At 32.9% G+C, this 16,848-nt stretch overlaps 3 protein-coding genes across 4 annotated transcripts; 1 reads left to right on the top strand and 2 right to left on the bottom strand.

The window, feature by feature from the left end:
- Window positions 1-33: 33 nt before the first annotated feature.
- Window positions 34-1,885, bottom strand: LOC128237245 (uncharacterized). 2 transcript variants are annotated; one of them, XM_052952595.1, is made up of 2 exons: window positions 1,589-1,885; window positions 34-1,340 (listed from the first exon to the last, which is right to left on the bottom strand). In XM_052952595.1, the coding sequence occupies exon 2, from the start codon at window positions 1,335-1,337 to the stop codon at window positions 426-428; it is 912 nt and encodes a 303-aa protein (XP_052808555.1). In that variant the 5' UTR covers window positions 1,338-1,340; window positions 1,589-1,885; the 3' UTR covers window positions 34-425. The 2 variants fall into 2 exon arrangements, with proteins under 2 accessions (XP_052808555.1, XP_052808554.1); XM_052952594.1 differs by having other exon boundaries at window positions 1,734-1,885.
- Window positions 1,886-2,293: 408 nt separating this feature from the next.
- LOC128237244 (lambda-crystallin-like) lies at window positions 2,294-13,316 on the bottom strand. The gene is made up of 7 exons (XM_052952593.1): window positions 13,173-13,316; window positions 12,279-12,378; window positions 10,854-10,988; window positions 9,634-9,795; window positions 8,431-8,625; window positions 7,144-7,249; window positions 2,294-6,849 (listed from the first exon to the last, which is right to left on the bottom strand). Exons 1-7 carry the CDS (start codon window positions 13,217-13,219, stop codon window positions 6,617-6,619), a joined length of 978 nt encoding a protein of 325 aa, XP_052808553.1. The 5' UTR covers window positions 13,220-13,316; the 3' UTR covers window positions 2,294-6,616.
- A 905-nt stretch (window positions 13,317-14,221) lies between these two features.
- LOC128237248 (uncharacterized) lies at window positions 14,222-15,056 on the top strand. The gene has a single exon (XM_052952597.1). It carries the CDS (start codon window positions 14,404-14,406, stop codon window positions 14,800-14,802), a length of 399 nt encoding a protein of 132 aa, XP_052808557.1. The 5' UTR covers window positions 14,222-14,403; the 3' UTR covers window positions 14,803-15,056.
- Window positions 15,057-16,848: the final 1,792 nt, after the last annotated feature.

Here is a 16,848-nt window from a genome sequence, read left to right as displayed (position 1 = left end):
TTTTTAGAAAGCTGAGCTTTTTTTTGGCACGGGAAGTACTCCCAAGCTATTTTTAGATTGATAATTATTAGCTATTAGAACCCCTGAAACATGATCAAAGAATTAGTTTAAGCATTATATATTTTACAACAATTGTGAAGAAAGTTATGATAACTTATACAAAGCCTGTTTGGTGCCCACTAACCAAACTCACATGCGCCCAGGCCAGAACTTGAACCTGGGTCGCCTTGGTGAGAAGCGAGTGACCTAACCGAACAAAGAATCAATTTTGTACATAACATTATTGTTCAACAAATCTACCCACTACACCAGACTTTCAGCACGAAATAAATGCCAATTCAAATCATGTAGTAGATTTTTTTGCATAACGTATTATGTTATGCTTTTTTGGCTGGTTCACTTCATAATGAAAGCACATGAAAGTCTCAAGTCAGTTTAAAAAGAGTTACTTTTGATCCTTTGCCTGTCACGATCAAATGTTTCCTTTCAGGAAAATATGCTAGAGACATTGGAGCTAATCCAATTTCCGCCTTCGTAAGAAACAACTTGACAAGCTCTCCTTTTTCAGAAAGCTGGTGAATCATTTTCGGACCTGCAACGTAAATATAGTTCTGTTCATCACAGATTATAGCGGTAGGGGTACGAATACCTTTGTATCGAAACTGCACTTGTCCGTCAGGCTGTACGCCTATAACGGCTTGCTGAGCTCTATCTGCTACAGCGATTGTCAAATTTCTTGTTACTACAAGTGGTCCTGGGTCAATAAATAACATTTGGTCAGTATTGTCAGCAAATAATTCTAACTGAAGACTTCCACCCGGTGTTAATAAGTTAACTTGCCCAAAGTCGTCTGGCATATACAATGAGATGGCTTTACCATCAAATTTATTCACAACCATAGCACGACACTCACCCGGAGTTTTTATGAACCCGCTCTTTTTCATATTCACTCCGTCGACATGAATTTGTCGAATCCTGTCCGGAAATATTGCATAGATTAGCGGTAAGTTCGGAGAAGCACAAAGACATTGCACAGGATCGGGGAACTCTATACATGTCATGAAGTCGAAATTACAGTTAAATAATTTGATGTTCTTATTATCCTGATCCCCGAAAATGATATCACCGGTCGGTAAAAATGCTGAACAATTTATGGTGCAGGTTTTCTCCCTCGGAAGCTTAACATCGTATCTGCCTTCAACAATTGCGTAACGCTCCTTCGGAAGTCCAGTGTCATTTTTCCTTCTCCTCATTTTCTTCTTTGCTCCACTGTCCGGAGTAGGAGTTGGCCTAACTTTGTTGACAGAATTGTTGGTCTTTGAGAGGCATTTACCCATCGCCTTGAATAAATAATGGTATACATATTTATATGGACCATCTTATCAATGAGCTATAACCAACTTTTATTAGTTAATTATTATTATTATGACAAAATATATAAATAAAATTATATATAAATTTAAATTTCATACAAAAAAGAGAGTTATTTAATCAAACAAGAAAAAAAATGCTGCTTCAAATGAAATATTTAAAAACTAAAATATAATACAATTTACTTTCAATTATTTAAAGAATAAAGAAATATTACCAATATTTTGATTTAATATCAAACAATATCCTTTCCTGGATGCATAATAAGTCATTATTAATGTACATGTAATTGCGTTTCTAACACTTAATGAAGTATTAAACACAATGTATATAATTTTATATTTAAACCTAAATGAACATACTTATTTTCATTTGACCTCAGCAATTGAGGTTAATCCCTTTTAATCCAAGTATTAAAATTGTGATAAAAATTCAGTAAGTAAATATGTTTTGATAATCCTTTATACTAAACTTACTTAAATGTTTATACATGTGAAAGGTCAAAGGATTACTTTTAAACTTCAAAAGGGATCATATTTCTTTTGTTTTAAACTTTCACTCACTAATAATTTTTCTTTCATGATTTATTTAGGTTCAGATTGTGTTTGTAATTTAATCACTGAACTGATTTAAAGGCAGACATAATAGGTTGATGCAAAAAATAGTTTTTATTATTTTAATGCATTATCATGTTTAACTTATTTGACTTAAATGATAAAAACAAAAAAAAAGGCATATGATTTAGGTACATATTTGGTTTTTTAGCTTGCATAAATGTTTTTATTTTTAATGACGGCCACAAATTCACTAGGAAATAAAGTGCAAAAACATCACTGATATTTTTAATCTGTACCTTAATCAAATGCTTTTTTTTATCATTAAAATCAAACGAGTAAAACATGATAATGCATTAAAATGACAAAAATAATTTTGGCCAACAACCTATATAATATTGTGCACCTTTAATTAAGCATTTAAGACACCCCTGTGATATTGGGTGGTGTCTTTATTGTTTTAATCTTGATTAAGATATAGGTCTTTTTAAATACATAATGGGGAAATATCTTATCAACGATATTTTTTTTGTAACCTTTATTCTTGGTTTTAATAAGATTAATGTTAAAACAAAAAGTTTGACGAGAAATATTATTCTGAAGGCTTGTTTAGATATATACAATATAAATTTTCATTTCCGACACCCCCTTTGTATTGAATGGAAAATCATGATCTTGCAACATTTTGTTGCAGTTCATTGATAACACGAGCCCATTAAGTCAATATTTACATTCAAATAATAAAATGAATATTTTTTTTATTGACAAATAAATATCACCTTGTGCACTTTGATTTTGTAAATCATAGACATTTCTTACAATGGTTATTGCTACGATACCAGGTCTTTTAGAAGGACATAACAGAATATGTAAATACCAGAACATCAAAACTAACATGCACCCGACATGTTTAAGTGGAAACACATACAACAATTTATTTTTGTTTGTACTAAGTCCATTCCGATAATTTTAAGTATCAACAATATAAAGAAGCATGAAAAATGCTCTATTTGTACAAGTTCCCTGTAATATTGTATATACTTAACATGAAAAGCATACATTTATGACAGGAATTTATGCTATACTGATATATCTAATTTTTTTCAATGACTTTCACTACATGAATTTGATCAAAATATTCCTGAAGCCAATTATTTATAAATATGAATAACCTTTGTTAAATTAAGATTTTATTGCTTTTATTATTTCTATTATTATTATTATTATTATCATCATTCTTCTTCTTTTTCTTCTTCTTCTTATTATATAATCTGTTTATGAATATAAAATATGCAAAATTACTCTTTTGTATTGTAGTCAAACTACATTTGTATTTTTTATTATCCTGATTATTGAAAAAAAAAACAAGATCAGAAGATTAAAGCCACATTCTCTGATTTCAGGCCAGTTTATTAATCTTGTATAAAGTTTCGATGTACTACATCAAGATGTTGAAGGTGTTCTCCTTTGGAAGATATTGACCGGTGCTTCGACAGCGATCATAAAGAACCATAATTTGCATAATGAGTAAGATAGAGTTATCAAACTTAAATAACTAATTAGGGTTGATGAATGGGAACACTACTGTAAAGTTTCATTGCAATACATGAAGTATTTGCTGAGATTTTGACTTGTACATGTATATACATGCAAAACCTTAACCAGAACTTTTAAGTCAAATAGAAAAGGGCCATAACTATCATTTCATGCAAAATAGAGTTATGAAACTTCACTATTAAGAAGATTGGATGGTTGCATTAAGTCTCAGCAAAATGCATTAAGTAATTACTGAGATATTGACTTATGTGTGCTTACATGCAAAACATCAGCCATTATTTCTGAGTTGAATATAAAAGAATCCTATTTCGAATTATATGCAAAATATAGTTATATTACTTCAACATTAAAGTAGGTTGGATGGTTGACAAACCTTGTATGAAGTTTCAATGCAATACATCCAGTCAATGTTGAGATATTGAATTGTGTGCAAGACAAAAGTAAATGCTTACATGCAAAAGCCAATACCGGGATGAGTCGTATAGCTCTCATATTCTTTGAATAGTCAAGCTTAAAATCATACTAATGCTTAAAAATAGTTGGTATGATTTAATTACAAACTGCATTTACATGTAAGCTGCTGTAATTAACGCTTAATATAAGCACATACCAATGATGTGTTTCTTTTGTTTTGTTCAGTTATAAGATAGCGTACAAATTGATACCAATGTGTATCTGTCCATTTCTACAAAATATAGTCTTACTGTGATAATCAATTCTGAGATCCTGAAATCGAGTATTAGCGAATTCAGTAGTAAGAGATAAAATTCAATCATTATATAAAATGTTTCTCTATTTGTTCCAATCATGGTAAACACTGCTCCAATTATTTAGAACGTAGTCAAAGTTAACAACGTGATTAACGACATTGTTGTTAACTTTTAGATGTGAAATATTTGATGATCTGCTCACATATTTAAATATAAACAAGTACAGCTGAAACTGTTGCTTCAAATGTTTTTAGAAATAAAGCAGACCTCTAGTGAATCCATTAAACTTCCAGAGTAATAAAGATATAAACAAGAGCCGTCGTAAGACAGCGCGCTCGACTATGCCACTTTGACTTAGAATACAATAGCGATGTAATAATACCAAGTTTGGTCTCTTTATGTCAAACCTAACTAAAATTATTTGATACATAAGGTGACTTTGATGCTGCCCTCCCACCAGCCCGCCCAAACAATGACGCAAGTCATTCAAATAACTTGATTTTCCATTATGAAAATGTGGTTAAGAATATACAAATATGCCTTTCAAAGGAAATAAAAAAAAAAATCAAGGGCTATAACTTGTATTTAGGCTTAAAACGGAGTTATTTTTCTTGTTGTAAGATGGTCGTAAATAATTTTGAATTTTATTAAGTGCATCTAATGAACGGTATAGAAGTTTTTTTTATTAAAATCCCAACTTGCCCTTAACTTTTACTTGCCTCAAACTTTAACCTAAGTCAATCCGGGGCCATAACTTTTATTAAGGATATGGAGTTATGTAACCTCATTGGGTGATGGTCCTGAACAATTGTGTGAAGTATTAAGTCAATTGAATGAAGGGTATAGAAGTTATTAAACAATATCCCAACCTGCCCTAAAACTTTAACCTAAGTTCCATAGTCAATCAGGGGCCATAATTTGTATAAAAGATAATATGGAGTTATCTAACCTCATTATGTGATGGCTCTGAACATCTGTGTGAAGTATTAAGTCAATTGAATGAATGGTATTGGAGTTTTAAGTGAAAATCCCAACTTGCCCTAAAACTTTAACCTGCCCTAAAACTTTAACCTAAGTCAATCAGGGGCCATAACTTGTATTTAGGATAATATGGAGTTATGTAACCTCATTGTGGGATGGTCCTGAACAACTGTGTGAAGTATTAAGTCAATTTTAACAAAGGATATAGAAGTTATTAATAAATATTCCAACTTGCTCTAAAACTTTAACCCAAGTTCCATAGTCAATCAGGGGCCATAATTTGTATAAAAGATAATATGGAGTTATCTAACCTCATCATGTGATGGCCCTGAACAACTGTGTGAAGTATTAAGTCAATTGAATGTAGAGTATTGGACTTATAAGTGAAAATCCCAACTTGCCCTAAAACTTTAACCGGACGCCGACGCTGGGGCGAGTAGTATAGCCCACCTATTCTTCGAATAGTCGAGCTAAAAAGGGTAGAAAACGATGGAATTAACAACGTTATAAACTTTTACAAAGTTCTGAACAATCGGCCCGTTGTATATCTTAGTATTTGATGTCATAAAAATATAGGAACTTGATGATTTTGGATTCAGAAGTAATGAAAAAGGACAATAAAACATTTAAAAAAATTGATCATTTAATACTTGTATTCAGAAATCAATAATAATAACATATTTTTTTTTTTCATATTTGCTTAAAGAAAAAGAAAATCACAACATTTTTCAAATAATGCAAATACTGTTATAAGATTGAGAAAAAGTAGATGATTTGTTAGAATATAAAGTACAACTAAGTACTTTTAAAACATTAACAAATAAGTGGATGCTTATACTATTGCACGAAAAAATATGATGACCAAATTTCAAATACAGCTCATACAAACATGAGGACTAGTATTTGAATTTGTATCAACTCATAATTAAAAAATGTTTAAAAAAAATAAATGTTGGGTTTCTATGAAACATACAGAATGGCAGGGGTAAACAACATGTATACAAATATCAGATAATACATTGGTACTAATCAATAAGTTGATACAAACATTAGAACACTGTATATAAATTTCAATGCACAAAAAACACAAATATCAATGTTGAATTTCTATGAAACATACAGAATGAAAAGGGTAGACAACATGTATACAAACATGAAATGGTTCTTTGAAATGGTTCTTTTGTAACAATCAAAAAATTACAAACATTAGCAAAACTCTATATAAATTTCAATGCACAAACATTTAAGTAAAATGCTGACATGCAAGTTGATAATACTTAACTGCTAAATAAACAAAGGTGAAACAAATATGTTTTCTTTGGGGGTGGGGGTGGGGGAGGGGGGTATCTTTGATTCAAGTGATTGGATTAATAATTAATTACTGTGGAACTGAGTTATAGGCCTAGGTGGAACATATCTCATATTTTCTTAATGCTTTAACAATTAACCACTTTTTTCACTTTTTGAATCTTCAATCTTCAATTTAGAGAGTTTAGCCAACATTTCGTCCCTCCACACCCTTCTTTCCGGAAGAGTATCCAAGGGGAGAGAATTTGTCCACTCTTCTTGGATTTTCTGAGCAGTTTCAGTGTCATACAAGACAGGTATCTGTTGAAAAGTCTCCTTTTGAACATTAACTGCTCCTTGTGCATAGCGCTCACAGTAATCCTTGATCCCTGAAAAAAATGAAGATGGCATGGTTTACTTTTAATTGTTTTTTATCATTGCTTCATTTTTACCCCGTCTTTTTTTCACGCAAGAAATACAAGATTATTGATTGTCTCAGTAGGGTATCAATGTTGCTTTAACTTGTTTTATCAAGTCAGCATAAGAAGAAATATTGATGAAACAAGACTAGTGGACTGTCAGTAAAATGATATCAAGTATAATACATTATGATAATAGGCTACAGTTGTCTCTACATTGATCTGCAATATGTAATTTCAAAAAATAAAAATCACAAAAAATACCATTAGCATTAAGGTGCATTGTCTCCAGTGGACCAATAAAGGCATAACGAAGACCCAGTCCATCTGTACAAACTTTGTCTATGTCCTCTGCACTGAGTAAACCAGTCTGAAAAATTTGGACAACTATGAACGCTAGTTTTGTATTTTTGTAATACTTGATGTACCATATTCATTCCATTGCATAGGTATGTTTTATATAAAAAATAAAATGAAGTTGACTTTCTTAAAGACTGACTAAAAAAACTACTAATTTTTTTTTGTGTGTTTCGCAACCAAAGTTTACCTAAAAATTACCCTGATAGCTAGTGCACAGCTATTGTTTAATGTAGTATTTATAATTTCAAATGATGCCACTTCATATTAACAAATAACAAGAGCTGTCACAGAGACAGTGCACTCGACTATTCTGCTGCTTTTATGTTTAAGAATTGCAAAGTTTTGATGAACATGCATGGATCACTGTAAAATTTGATTACATGCAGAACCCTAACCAGAATTTTAGTCAAATAAAGGTGCAAAACATGCATTATATGCAAGATAGAGTTATTATACTTGATTGTACAAAGTTTCAATGCAATACATCAAGAAGTTGCTGAGTTATTGACTTCAATATGCTTACATGCAAAACATTTACCAGAGTTTCTGAGTCAAATAATGAATGGGCAAAATTTATATTAATATATGCAAGATAAAGTTATTTAACTTGATCATTTAAGAAGGTTGAATGGTTGGGAGCCCTTGTATAAAGTTTCAATGCAATACATGATGTATTTGCTCAAATATTAAATTGAATGCGCTTACATGCAAAACCTTAACCAGAATTTCTTAGTCGAATAATAAAGGGCCATAATTAGCGCTATATGCAAAATAGAGTTATCTAACTTGGCTATGCAAATAGGTTGGATCATTGTGTATTGTTGTATAAAGTCATAATGCAATACATAAAGCAGTTGTTGTGGAATTTACCTCTGTGTGTTATCATGCAAAACCTTAACCAGAATTTCTAAGCTGAATAATAAAGACCAATTATTTGCATTCATTCATAATAGTGTCATCAAACCTAGTTTGATAGTAGGATAATAGGTTAGATACTAGTAGTTGGGAACTCATACCTAAAGATTCAATGCAATAAATGATGTATTTGACATAATGTATTTGACATGAGGTATTTGCTGAGATAATGACTTAAAGGTGCTTATACATTAAAAACCGTAACCAAGGTGTGATGCCGATGCCAATGCCAGTCGAATAGTCAAACTAAAACTACCAAAAGCTAAAATGACATACTTTGTACATATTCCAGCACTCATTGATACAGGCATACTGTATGCGGTTTAGGGCAAAACCAAGGCATTCCTGACGCAGCGTGATTGGTGACTGGCCAATATCTTCCATCAATTTCCGAACACTGCTCGTGACTTCTGGACTTGTGAATGGAGCTGGGACAATCTCCACCAGTGGAACAAAGTAGGGCGGATTGATCTGCAAATTTTTTAATTTGAGAACAAAATGGAAACTGATCTGCCTGGAAATATGCTACAAAAGTTTTCATGACATAAAATCTTAATTATTAAGAATCAATCAAAATGATAATGAGATGATGCAATTTTACAAATTTAATCTAAACAGTCGAGGTATTTAAACATCAGATACATTTAATTACAGACAAGGAAATGGACCATATTCATCAATAAGTTAGTTAAAAAGCCATGCTTAATCACATGCATTTAAGCAGACATTATGTCATAACTTGGTTTCCCCAGCCTAATAAAACATTAAATAGCTGTGCTGGCTCTTCATCGTTTTGCTCAATTTTAATCATTAAGAAGTAAACTATTTATAAATTGAATATTTAGTATTGCCATTCATATGTATATGAAACATTTGGTCAGTGCATGGTTGGTTAAGTTTGCAGGAGTACCATGATATTTACTGTTTATTTTTGGACTTCTAAACCATAAAGTTTGCTGGCTGGACTGGCACTGACTAAATTATCTAAAAGACCAAAAATAAATAATTTTTACCTTAGTGTTCGGCGCAAATTAGTTTCAAATTAGCCAGAGCACATGAATTAACTGCTGTACAGCTACAGGGTCAAGATACAGCCCATACATGGCTCAGTCCAGACCAGTCCTATCAACAGTTCTCATTCTGATATTTAACCTGTAAGCATGACTTTGACCTTTGACGTACAGATTTGAGCCTTGTGCACGACATGCCAGCTTATCATGGTGAACCTTCATGGCAAGTTTTTTGAAAATCCTATAATGCATGGTCAAGATACAGCCCAGACAAGGTTCAGTCTTGACCGACTCACGCACACACATGGAACAACCATTGTGACAACTATGTTTCACTCACTGCAGGCGGGCTCCACAAAAATAACTTGAGGCTGAAAAACTATTCACACAATGTTGCTAAATATCCAATCCATTTGGAATAACAAAAGGCAGCAACAGTGTTTTATGTCTGAAGGACAAAATATTTTACCGGGTGAGCAACGATCGCATTGTGTTGATGTTTCAAGCCATCGACAATCATAGAAGCACACAGACAACTGCTTGAGCTAGCAAGGATGGTTTTGTCCCCAACTAGACCGTCCATCTCAGCAAATACTTTCTTCTTGAGGTCAATGTTCTCTGGAACACATTCCTGTAAACAATAGTAATTTACTTACAATCGAACCCCGTTGGCTTTAACTCACTTGGCTCAAATTCCTGGTTGGCTTGAACTTAATGTAAAGGACCAAAAATTATTTTTTTATACTGAATCATATGTAAGCATTCGCGCTTGGCTCTTATTTTCCGACGCTTGATGTATTTTCGCCGGTCCCTGGGAGTTCGAGCCAACAGGGTTTGACTGTCCATCCTAAATTACTCTATAAGACGACTCACAATATTTTACCATATGTAGATGCAACCCAGTTCTGACAGCTAAATCCTTTAGTTTGGTTAATTCATTTTTCTTTTCAGGATATAATAAATAAATAAATATCATGTTCAATCTGGTCTCTTTGATGCTTCTTACTACCCTTTAAAACAGTAAATACCTTTATTATAGTTAAAAGGGACTAGACACATGGTCCAAATTCAGTATTTTCTCAAAACAAGCCTAGAACTATAAATATCAGCTAGTATGAGGCCGATAATACATTATTTTACATGATTAAAATGATGTTTTATCGCTGTCTTAGCTGAGTTTATCCATTTAAAATTAACGCATACTGATTTCCCAGTTTATAGTGTGTATATTAAGCATGTGAAGATCATGTGATTAGAACAGATACATATACAATGCTATTTTTTAATTAATTGAGATTTATGTGGCTGATAAACCCAGTAAATTTTGCATTGGAGTAAGAAAGATTCAATGCATTGTACACAACTATATCAGAGTTTTTGACAAATTTCTTTTTTTCTTACAATGGTATCATCTGGTGTCTAGTACCTTTAAATTATTAAATGATTTTTGTGGTAAAATGAGTTTAGATTGACATTAAGATTTGACTTGAGTATTTTCTGAATATTGGGGGCCTGCTGGTCTTTTGGATGCTTTTTACTACCTTTCTTCACGATAGCAAAAAGTGTCAATTATTTTGTTAAGTGTTCTTTTTCAAAACAGTGAATAACCCAAACCTGTATATCTTTTTGTAACTAAAATACATGATTTTAAGTACGGTAGTTAAGATTAATGTGAGCTGCAACACATACTTGCACATAAAAAGCTCCATCAAGGCACTCTGAAAGGGAGCTGGTTCCTGTGATTTTGTCTGCTTGTTCATTGGCTGTCCCTGATCCCCTTAGAAACCCTTTGGTCTCATATTCTGAGAGATGCTTTCTGGTCCCCTGTTGGTGACAAAAAAATATAATTCAAGAGATAATGCCATTTAAGTACAGTTAAAAAAAGTACATATTTGTGTAAACTTCTTATATCAATTTAAATATCATTCTGCACTATATCATCATATTTCATGTACCGGGTAAGTATATCAGAATCAGTCATGTTTGGTGATTATCAAAAATTATTAAAAAAATATGAACTTACAATTATTTGGACTATATGTGAATTCTAACAAAGGCGAAGCAAAGAAAAAAGTCAACTCTCTTCTGTTCTTGTTTTTTTCAGTCAAACAAAGGGCATAACTCAATAATATTTAAGAAAAAAGTTATGTCCCTTACTAAACATGTGCATGTGAAGCGGGTTTCATTTGAAAATTTTGAGTGGTGGATCCGTGGTCTAGTCACACCACTAAAAATATTTATCGTCTTCCAGGAGGGACGTTAAATGGGGGTCCCGTGTGACAGTGCTATACCCAGGGTAGCTCTAACCAGGGTTACATTCTGTCTGTTCGCTATGCTCTATTAACCTTAAATGACTAACAATTAACGGAGCACTCGCTGAATGGGCAAGGCCCGAGTGCGAGTATATAAGCTTACACACCACCACACAAATCTTAAACGATTTTCAAGTTATGGCCGAGGTCGAAGATTGAACAATGTCAACATTGATGATGTTGACAACAATGACATCAAGGCTATGACAATGCCTAAATATAGATTTGTGTTCAAAAAGCAGACAAGCTAAAATAAAAACAAGAAGTAATGGATCATCATTAAAAATATGATTACAGTACAGAAGACAAGTCAGATTATTAAAAACATAGTAACTGTACAGAAAAGAAGATCATTAAAAAAATAATTCCTGCAGAGAAAAGATCTGATCATTAAAAATATAATTACTGAAGAAAAGACAAGATCATTAAAAAAATAATACTACCGTAGAGAAGAAATGAATATTAAAAGAATAATTAGAGAAGACAAGACAATGTTTAACTAGAAGTGTTGTTTTCAAAGTACTGTGTTTGAAAAAATGTTTCGGCTCCCCTTAACGCAATCTGTGTGAGAAAATTTCTATCTCTATCTAAAAGCATAACAAGGGCAGATAACAATGCTGACTGTTGCAGATAACATTCTTTTCGAGTAATATTTAAGACAGTTCAAAGCTGTCATCTATCAATGTTCTGACTTTCATTGAAGTATTTTTCGTAGGTATGCTATTGATAGCACAATAATTATAATGTTCTACACTCTACATGTATACCTACTGGGCAAGTGACATTATTCAAAACCTTATACCTGCAATGCCCGCTCTAACTGTCCTGGATCCACATCAAATAAACAAGGCTGGTAACCGGCCCCAGCAAATATCATTGCCCAGTTTTGACCAATCAGGCCACTAAAAAAAAAAAAAAATAAACTTTAATAATTTATTTTGATAACAAAGCCCAATCACTGTTAAAATCTCCCGGTGTTCTGAACAAAATCCCCTGGGCTCAGTGGACCAGAGTAGTTTGATCGGAATGAACTTCTGCTTTGGTGTCATAATATGACTTGTAAAAAATTAGTGACATTTAACCTAAAATGCATTAATTCATAGTTAATTTTAGCTAAATCAATGGTAGTAGTGACCCCTTCGATAAATCAGGAGATATTTTTTTTTTTTACGTTAAATGTCACTATTTTTTACAGGTCAGACAATTAGTGTCATAGATTTCGTATGGGTTGGTTTGTCTTTGAGTCTAACTTTACTCTAAATTGGTGCATTCTGGTCTATTGTAATACATATTTGAAGATGTTTTCTTGACATTGATCACCAGGACAGTGTAGTCCATATAAACTGCCGCTTCAGAGTCTTTGATGATTTCTATTTTGGTGACTCTATGATAGGTTGTTAAGGGGAACATATAGTGAATGACCAAATGTTTAAATAGTTCCCGTAATGCACATTACAGTAGTGTTGCTACAGGCATGTCGGGGGACTTAAGAAAGCCAATTATTTCTTACACTAGTAACAGTGAGGATTTTCTGAGAAAATTCAACATTAAAAAAAAAGCCTGGACGGCATTTTAGAATGACTAACTACACTCCATGATAGCAAACAATATAGTAGGACTATTAATCCCCGTGAAAAGTACATTCGCACCGGTAAAATGTTATTTTCAAAACCTATGAAAAGATTAAGCATTATACCTTCCAATGATGGCCACTTTCTTGCTTTCAGATGGTTTCTCAGCCATTATTGCAATTAAATTTAGCTGACAATTCTTAAGTCAAAATCTAGGATGAAGATGTATAACGCTGGGTGGCATAGAGTATTGATTTGATGATATTCAGGTCCCGCCCACTTTGGGTCAACGTGTAGAAAACTTAGAAGAGTTCAAGAATTGCGGACAACCGTTCGATCTGCACCTTAATTTATTAACTCTTTTCTATTTTAATATGTTTCTTTTGGTCTTATATGACTATTCCTTAAACTGGATTCAAATAATAATAATGATTATTTTGATTTAATGACAGATTGCATTTAGATTGCCAGTTAGTCTTTCAGCCATATAAAATTTATGTAAGTTAGTATAGACAATTGTATTTTTATATCCGGCGACATTGATTGATTGACTGACTGACTGACTGACTGATTGATTGATTGATTGAATGATTTATTGATTCTTTTGTTCGCCTTATTTATAACGTATTGTATCAATCTCTTTTTGTGTTACCTAGCTATATGCATCATATTCAATCTGGGACAAATACAACATATATAAATCAATAATAATATAAATCAATCAATCAATCAATCAATAAATCAATCAACCAATCAATCAATACATTTATCAATCAATCATTTATCAATTCGAAGATCATTCTTTTTTTTCATTTCACATTTCATCAATCAAATTGACAATCAACTTGATAATCAATCAATCAATCAATCAATCAATCAATCAATCAATCAATCAATCAATCAATCAATCAATCATTAATTGAATTAAAAAAATGAAATGATAATTAAATAAATAAATATATGAACGAACGAACGAACGAACGAACGAATTAATGAATAATGCTAATAACGTAACGTTGTTTAAATAATCCCAAACGTTAAATGACGCCCAACGTCACAATTGTTTATCCCTAATTGCGTTTAAGTAAAACTAATATATGAAATGACGTTGCGCAGTTTTACATACGCTTTATCGGGCATGCGCGGTGTCCTTGACAATAACGCAAATCGTAACCAGTCATCCACTCCGCTGTCTACCCTGCGATACCGTATCGATTTTCTTAGTAACAAATCTACAAGCGGATTTAAAGTATATAGTTCTTTGGCAAGTGATAAGATTAGGTTCTATCGGATATATTGGGCGTTGGAAGTACGGGAAATTAAAACTATTTTCTGGCCAACTAGACATAAATAATTATGTCAGGAGATAGCGATTGCTCGGCAGAGAAAGCCATGAGCGAGCCAATTCACTCACATGGATTTAATCCGAACCCCAAAACGATAAACTGGGAACGACTTGAGTTGATGCGACTTCAGAAGCTACATCTGGGCCCAGAAAGATATTCCCGACACTTTCAACGATTCCAAAGATCCGAAGAGGGTCCTGTAGACTTGTCCTCATCCCTCCAACGTCAGCCGACACAGTACGTGATTACGGCAAACGGGGAGATTAAGAAAGCGAACTCTTTGGCACCGTTTTCTACCGTCGGCAAGCCAACCTGTGGATGTTTCTTCAGCCGAGTTACCGACAACAAGAAAAAGAAGATCGGAATCCCGCCGACGAACTTGGTGAAATGGAGGTCATTCGTGCAGTAAAGGACAACTTCTTTAACCCACCGATAGCTATAATTCCTTCCGACATTTTGGGATAATATGGGATTTACAGTTTTCTTATACAAGAAGGTAACGACGATGAAAATCTACTCGACCGCCTCAATACCAGTAAATATACAATGACATTAAATAAAGATACAATTAAACGCTGTTTTCTTACAAAGACTTAATTCTCCGAATCAATATGCCCACTGAGCACTGTTATTTCGCTTGTCAATAAAATGTTTTATTCAGTATTACTTGTTTTGTTTGGTGCTTTGTAATTTATTTTTACTGGAAAATGCAAAGATTTCGCTAGTAACACGAACACAACCTTAAATGTATTTCATTACTGCCAAAATGTTTGATTATTTATTGTAGTAAGTGTCACTTATCATGCACAAAACTTAAGAACAGATTGCAGCCATATCTCTGCATGTTTGATGAACGCTCAAGTTTTTATCTACTGTTAAATTTATTGGATGTTTATCTTGTTTTATTTGCATCATGTTCTGCGCTGTTCATACTTTCAGTATTAAGCTTTGCTTGTGTATTTCACCCCTTTTTACATTTGTTAAACATTGTTATCTCAGATGTTAATATATATAATTGTGAAATGTTATTAATATTTTATGCATGTTATATAATTAAATCAATATATTGTCATTCCGTTTTTACAGTATTTAAAAACATTATCTCTTTTTCATATGCAATAATAAACATGTCATTTTGAAACCAAATCAAATGTTGGCTAATCTTTTGTCCCTAGACACTTGTTGAATCAATGATTTATACTCCATTTGTTTGCTAAATCATTAAGTATTAAATACTTAACAGATCTTTTTATTGGGTCGAACTTAAAGGCAACCGAATACGCAACCATACGAAGGCATTTAAATTTGATTGTTCAATGTTCATGGGTTTAGTTAAGTCAATCGTAATGTTATGGAATTTTTGGCAATTGACATGCTATTAAATGCTAAAAGGTTGTATATGAAAGCCAAACATTAGTTTTATACATGCCTACGACAAAACAAAACAAACAAACAACTTTTGTCTGTCTGACTGTCTGTCTATACTGAAAATATTACATTGAAATTGCAAAATATTTTGTTTTAATTAAAATGTTATTTCCCGGTTTAAAAAAAAATGAAATATTTCATCTTCACTAAAAGAGTCTTAAGTTTCACAAATTCAACTTCTGATATTATGATTGGATGTCAGTAATTGTTCGAAGTTGTAAGTACATTTATATTGCAACGTTTGTGTTTACTAACGGATCAGAGGGGATGCACCCCTCCCACAAATCGTCCAAGTTTACTTTTTATTTCAATATTGCAGTTTAAAGTAATAAAATAGGCCCAAAACGCACCATTTCGGACGAGAAATTTTTAAAATTGCCGCGGGGGAGTTACCCAAACCCACCTTCCAACACTTTAAACCAAAAATATTTCGGTGCTGAGGGATGGCGCTAGTCAAAAGGTTCCATATGCACACTGTAATATGAAAATGTTGGAGCCGCCCCTGGTTTAATTTACATCAAACCTCTCATATGTAGAAAGTACACCTTAAGGGAATATAAAAACACATTTCATTCTCCTTATCAAAACAATTATTCCACTGCTTTGTGCTATAATTCGCCTTATTGTACTCAAAGTTCAAGATAAAGTTTAAAGCTTTTGTGTAATGTGCGGGATGTTTCACAAACCTTTTCATGCTTTTGGAAAGACTTCAATTTACATTGGGGTGGCAATAAACCGGTATTGTACGTGAATACAGTTTACATTGACATTCTCGCACTTCACCATAGATGTAAATCCAAAACCTGTTTAAGGTATTTCGAGGCTGAAATTAGGAAAAGTTATCAACTGAATTACAGGAACAAGCCAAGTTTGTTTTAACGGCACCTGGTGCTCGCTTTGGCAAGTGCATTAGCGGCTCTAGGCGGGGGAGGGGCGCAACCTCAATCTTCATTCGCCAAAGTTTACTTTTTATGTCAATATCGGAGAAAAATAAATAGGCTAAAAATGCACCATTTCGAACTAGAAA

Source organism: Mya arenaria, chromosome 6, assembly GCF_026914265.1.
Source record: "Mya arenaria isolate MELC-2E11 chromosome 6, ASM2691426v1".
NCBI classification, from domain to species: domain Eukaryota; kingdom Metazoa; phylum Mollusca; class Bivalvia; order Myida; family Myidae; genus Mya; species Mya arenaria.
Note: the sequence above shows the minus strand (reverse complement) of the source record. Positions and strands in the feature narration are given on the sequence as shown.

Bases quoted from the DNA above. Each gene is read 5' to 3' on its own strand.
- LOC128237245 (XM_052952595.1), bottom strand. From the start codon at position 1,337: ATGGGTAAATGCCTCTCAAAGACCAACAATTCTGTCAACAAAGTTAGG.
- LOC128237244 (XM_052952593.1), bottom strand. From the start codon at position 13,219: ATGGCTGAGAAACCATCTGAAAGCAAGAAAGTGGCCATCATTGGAAG. The intron at 12,379-13,172 runs GTATAATGCTTA...TTTTTTTTTTAG, and splicing joins AAAGTGGCCATCATTGGAAG to TGGCCTGATTGGTCAAAACT. The intron at 7,250-8,430 runs GTATGTCATTTT...CAAATTTTTCAG, and splicing joins AGTGCTGGAATATGTACAAA to ACTGGTTTACTCAGTGCAGA.
- LOC128237248 (XM_052952597.1), top strand. From the start codon at position 14,404: ATGTCAGGAGATAGCGATTGCTCGGCAGAGAAAGCCATGAGCGAGCCA.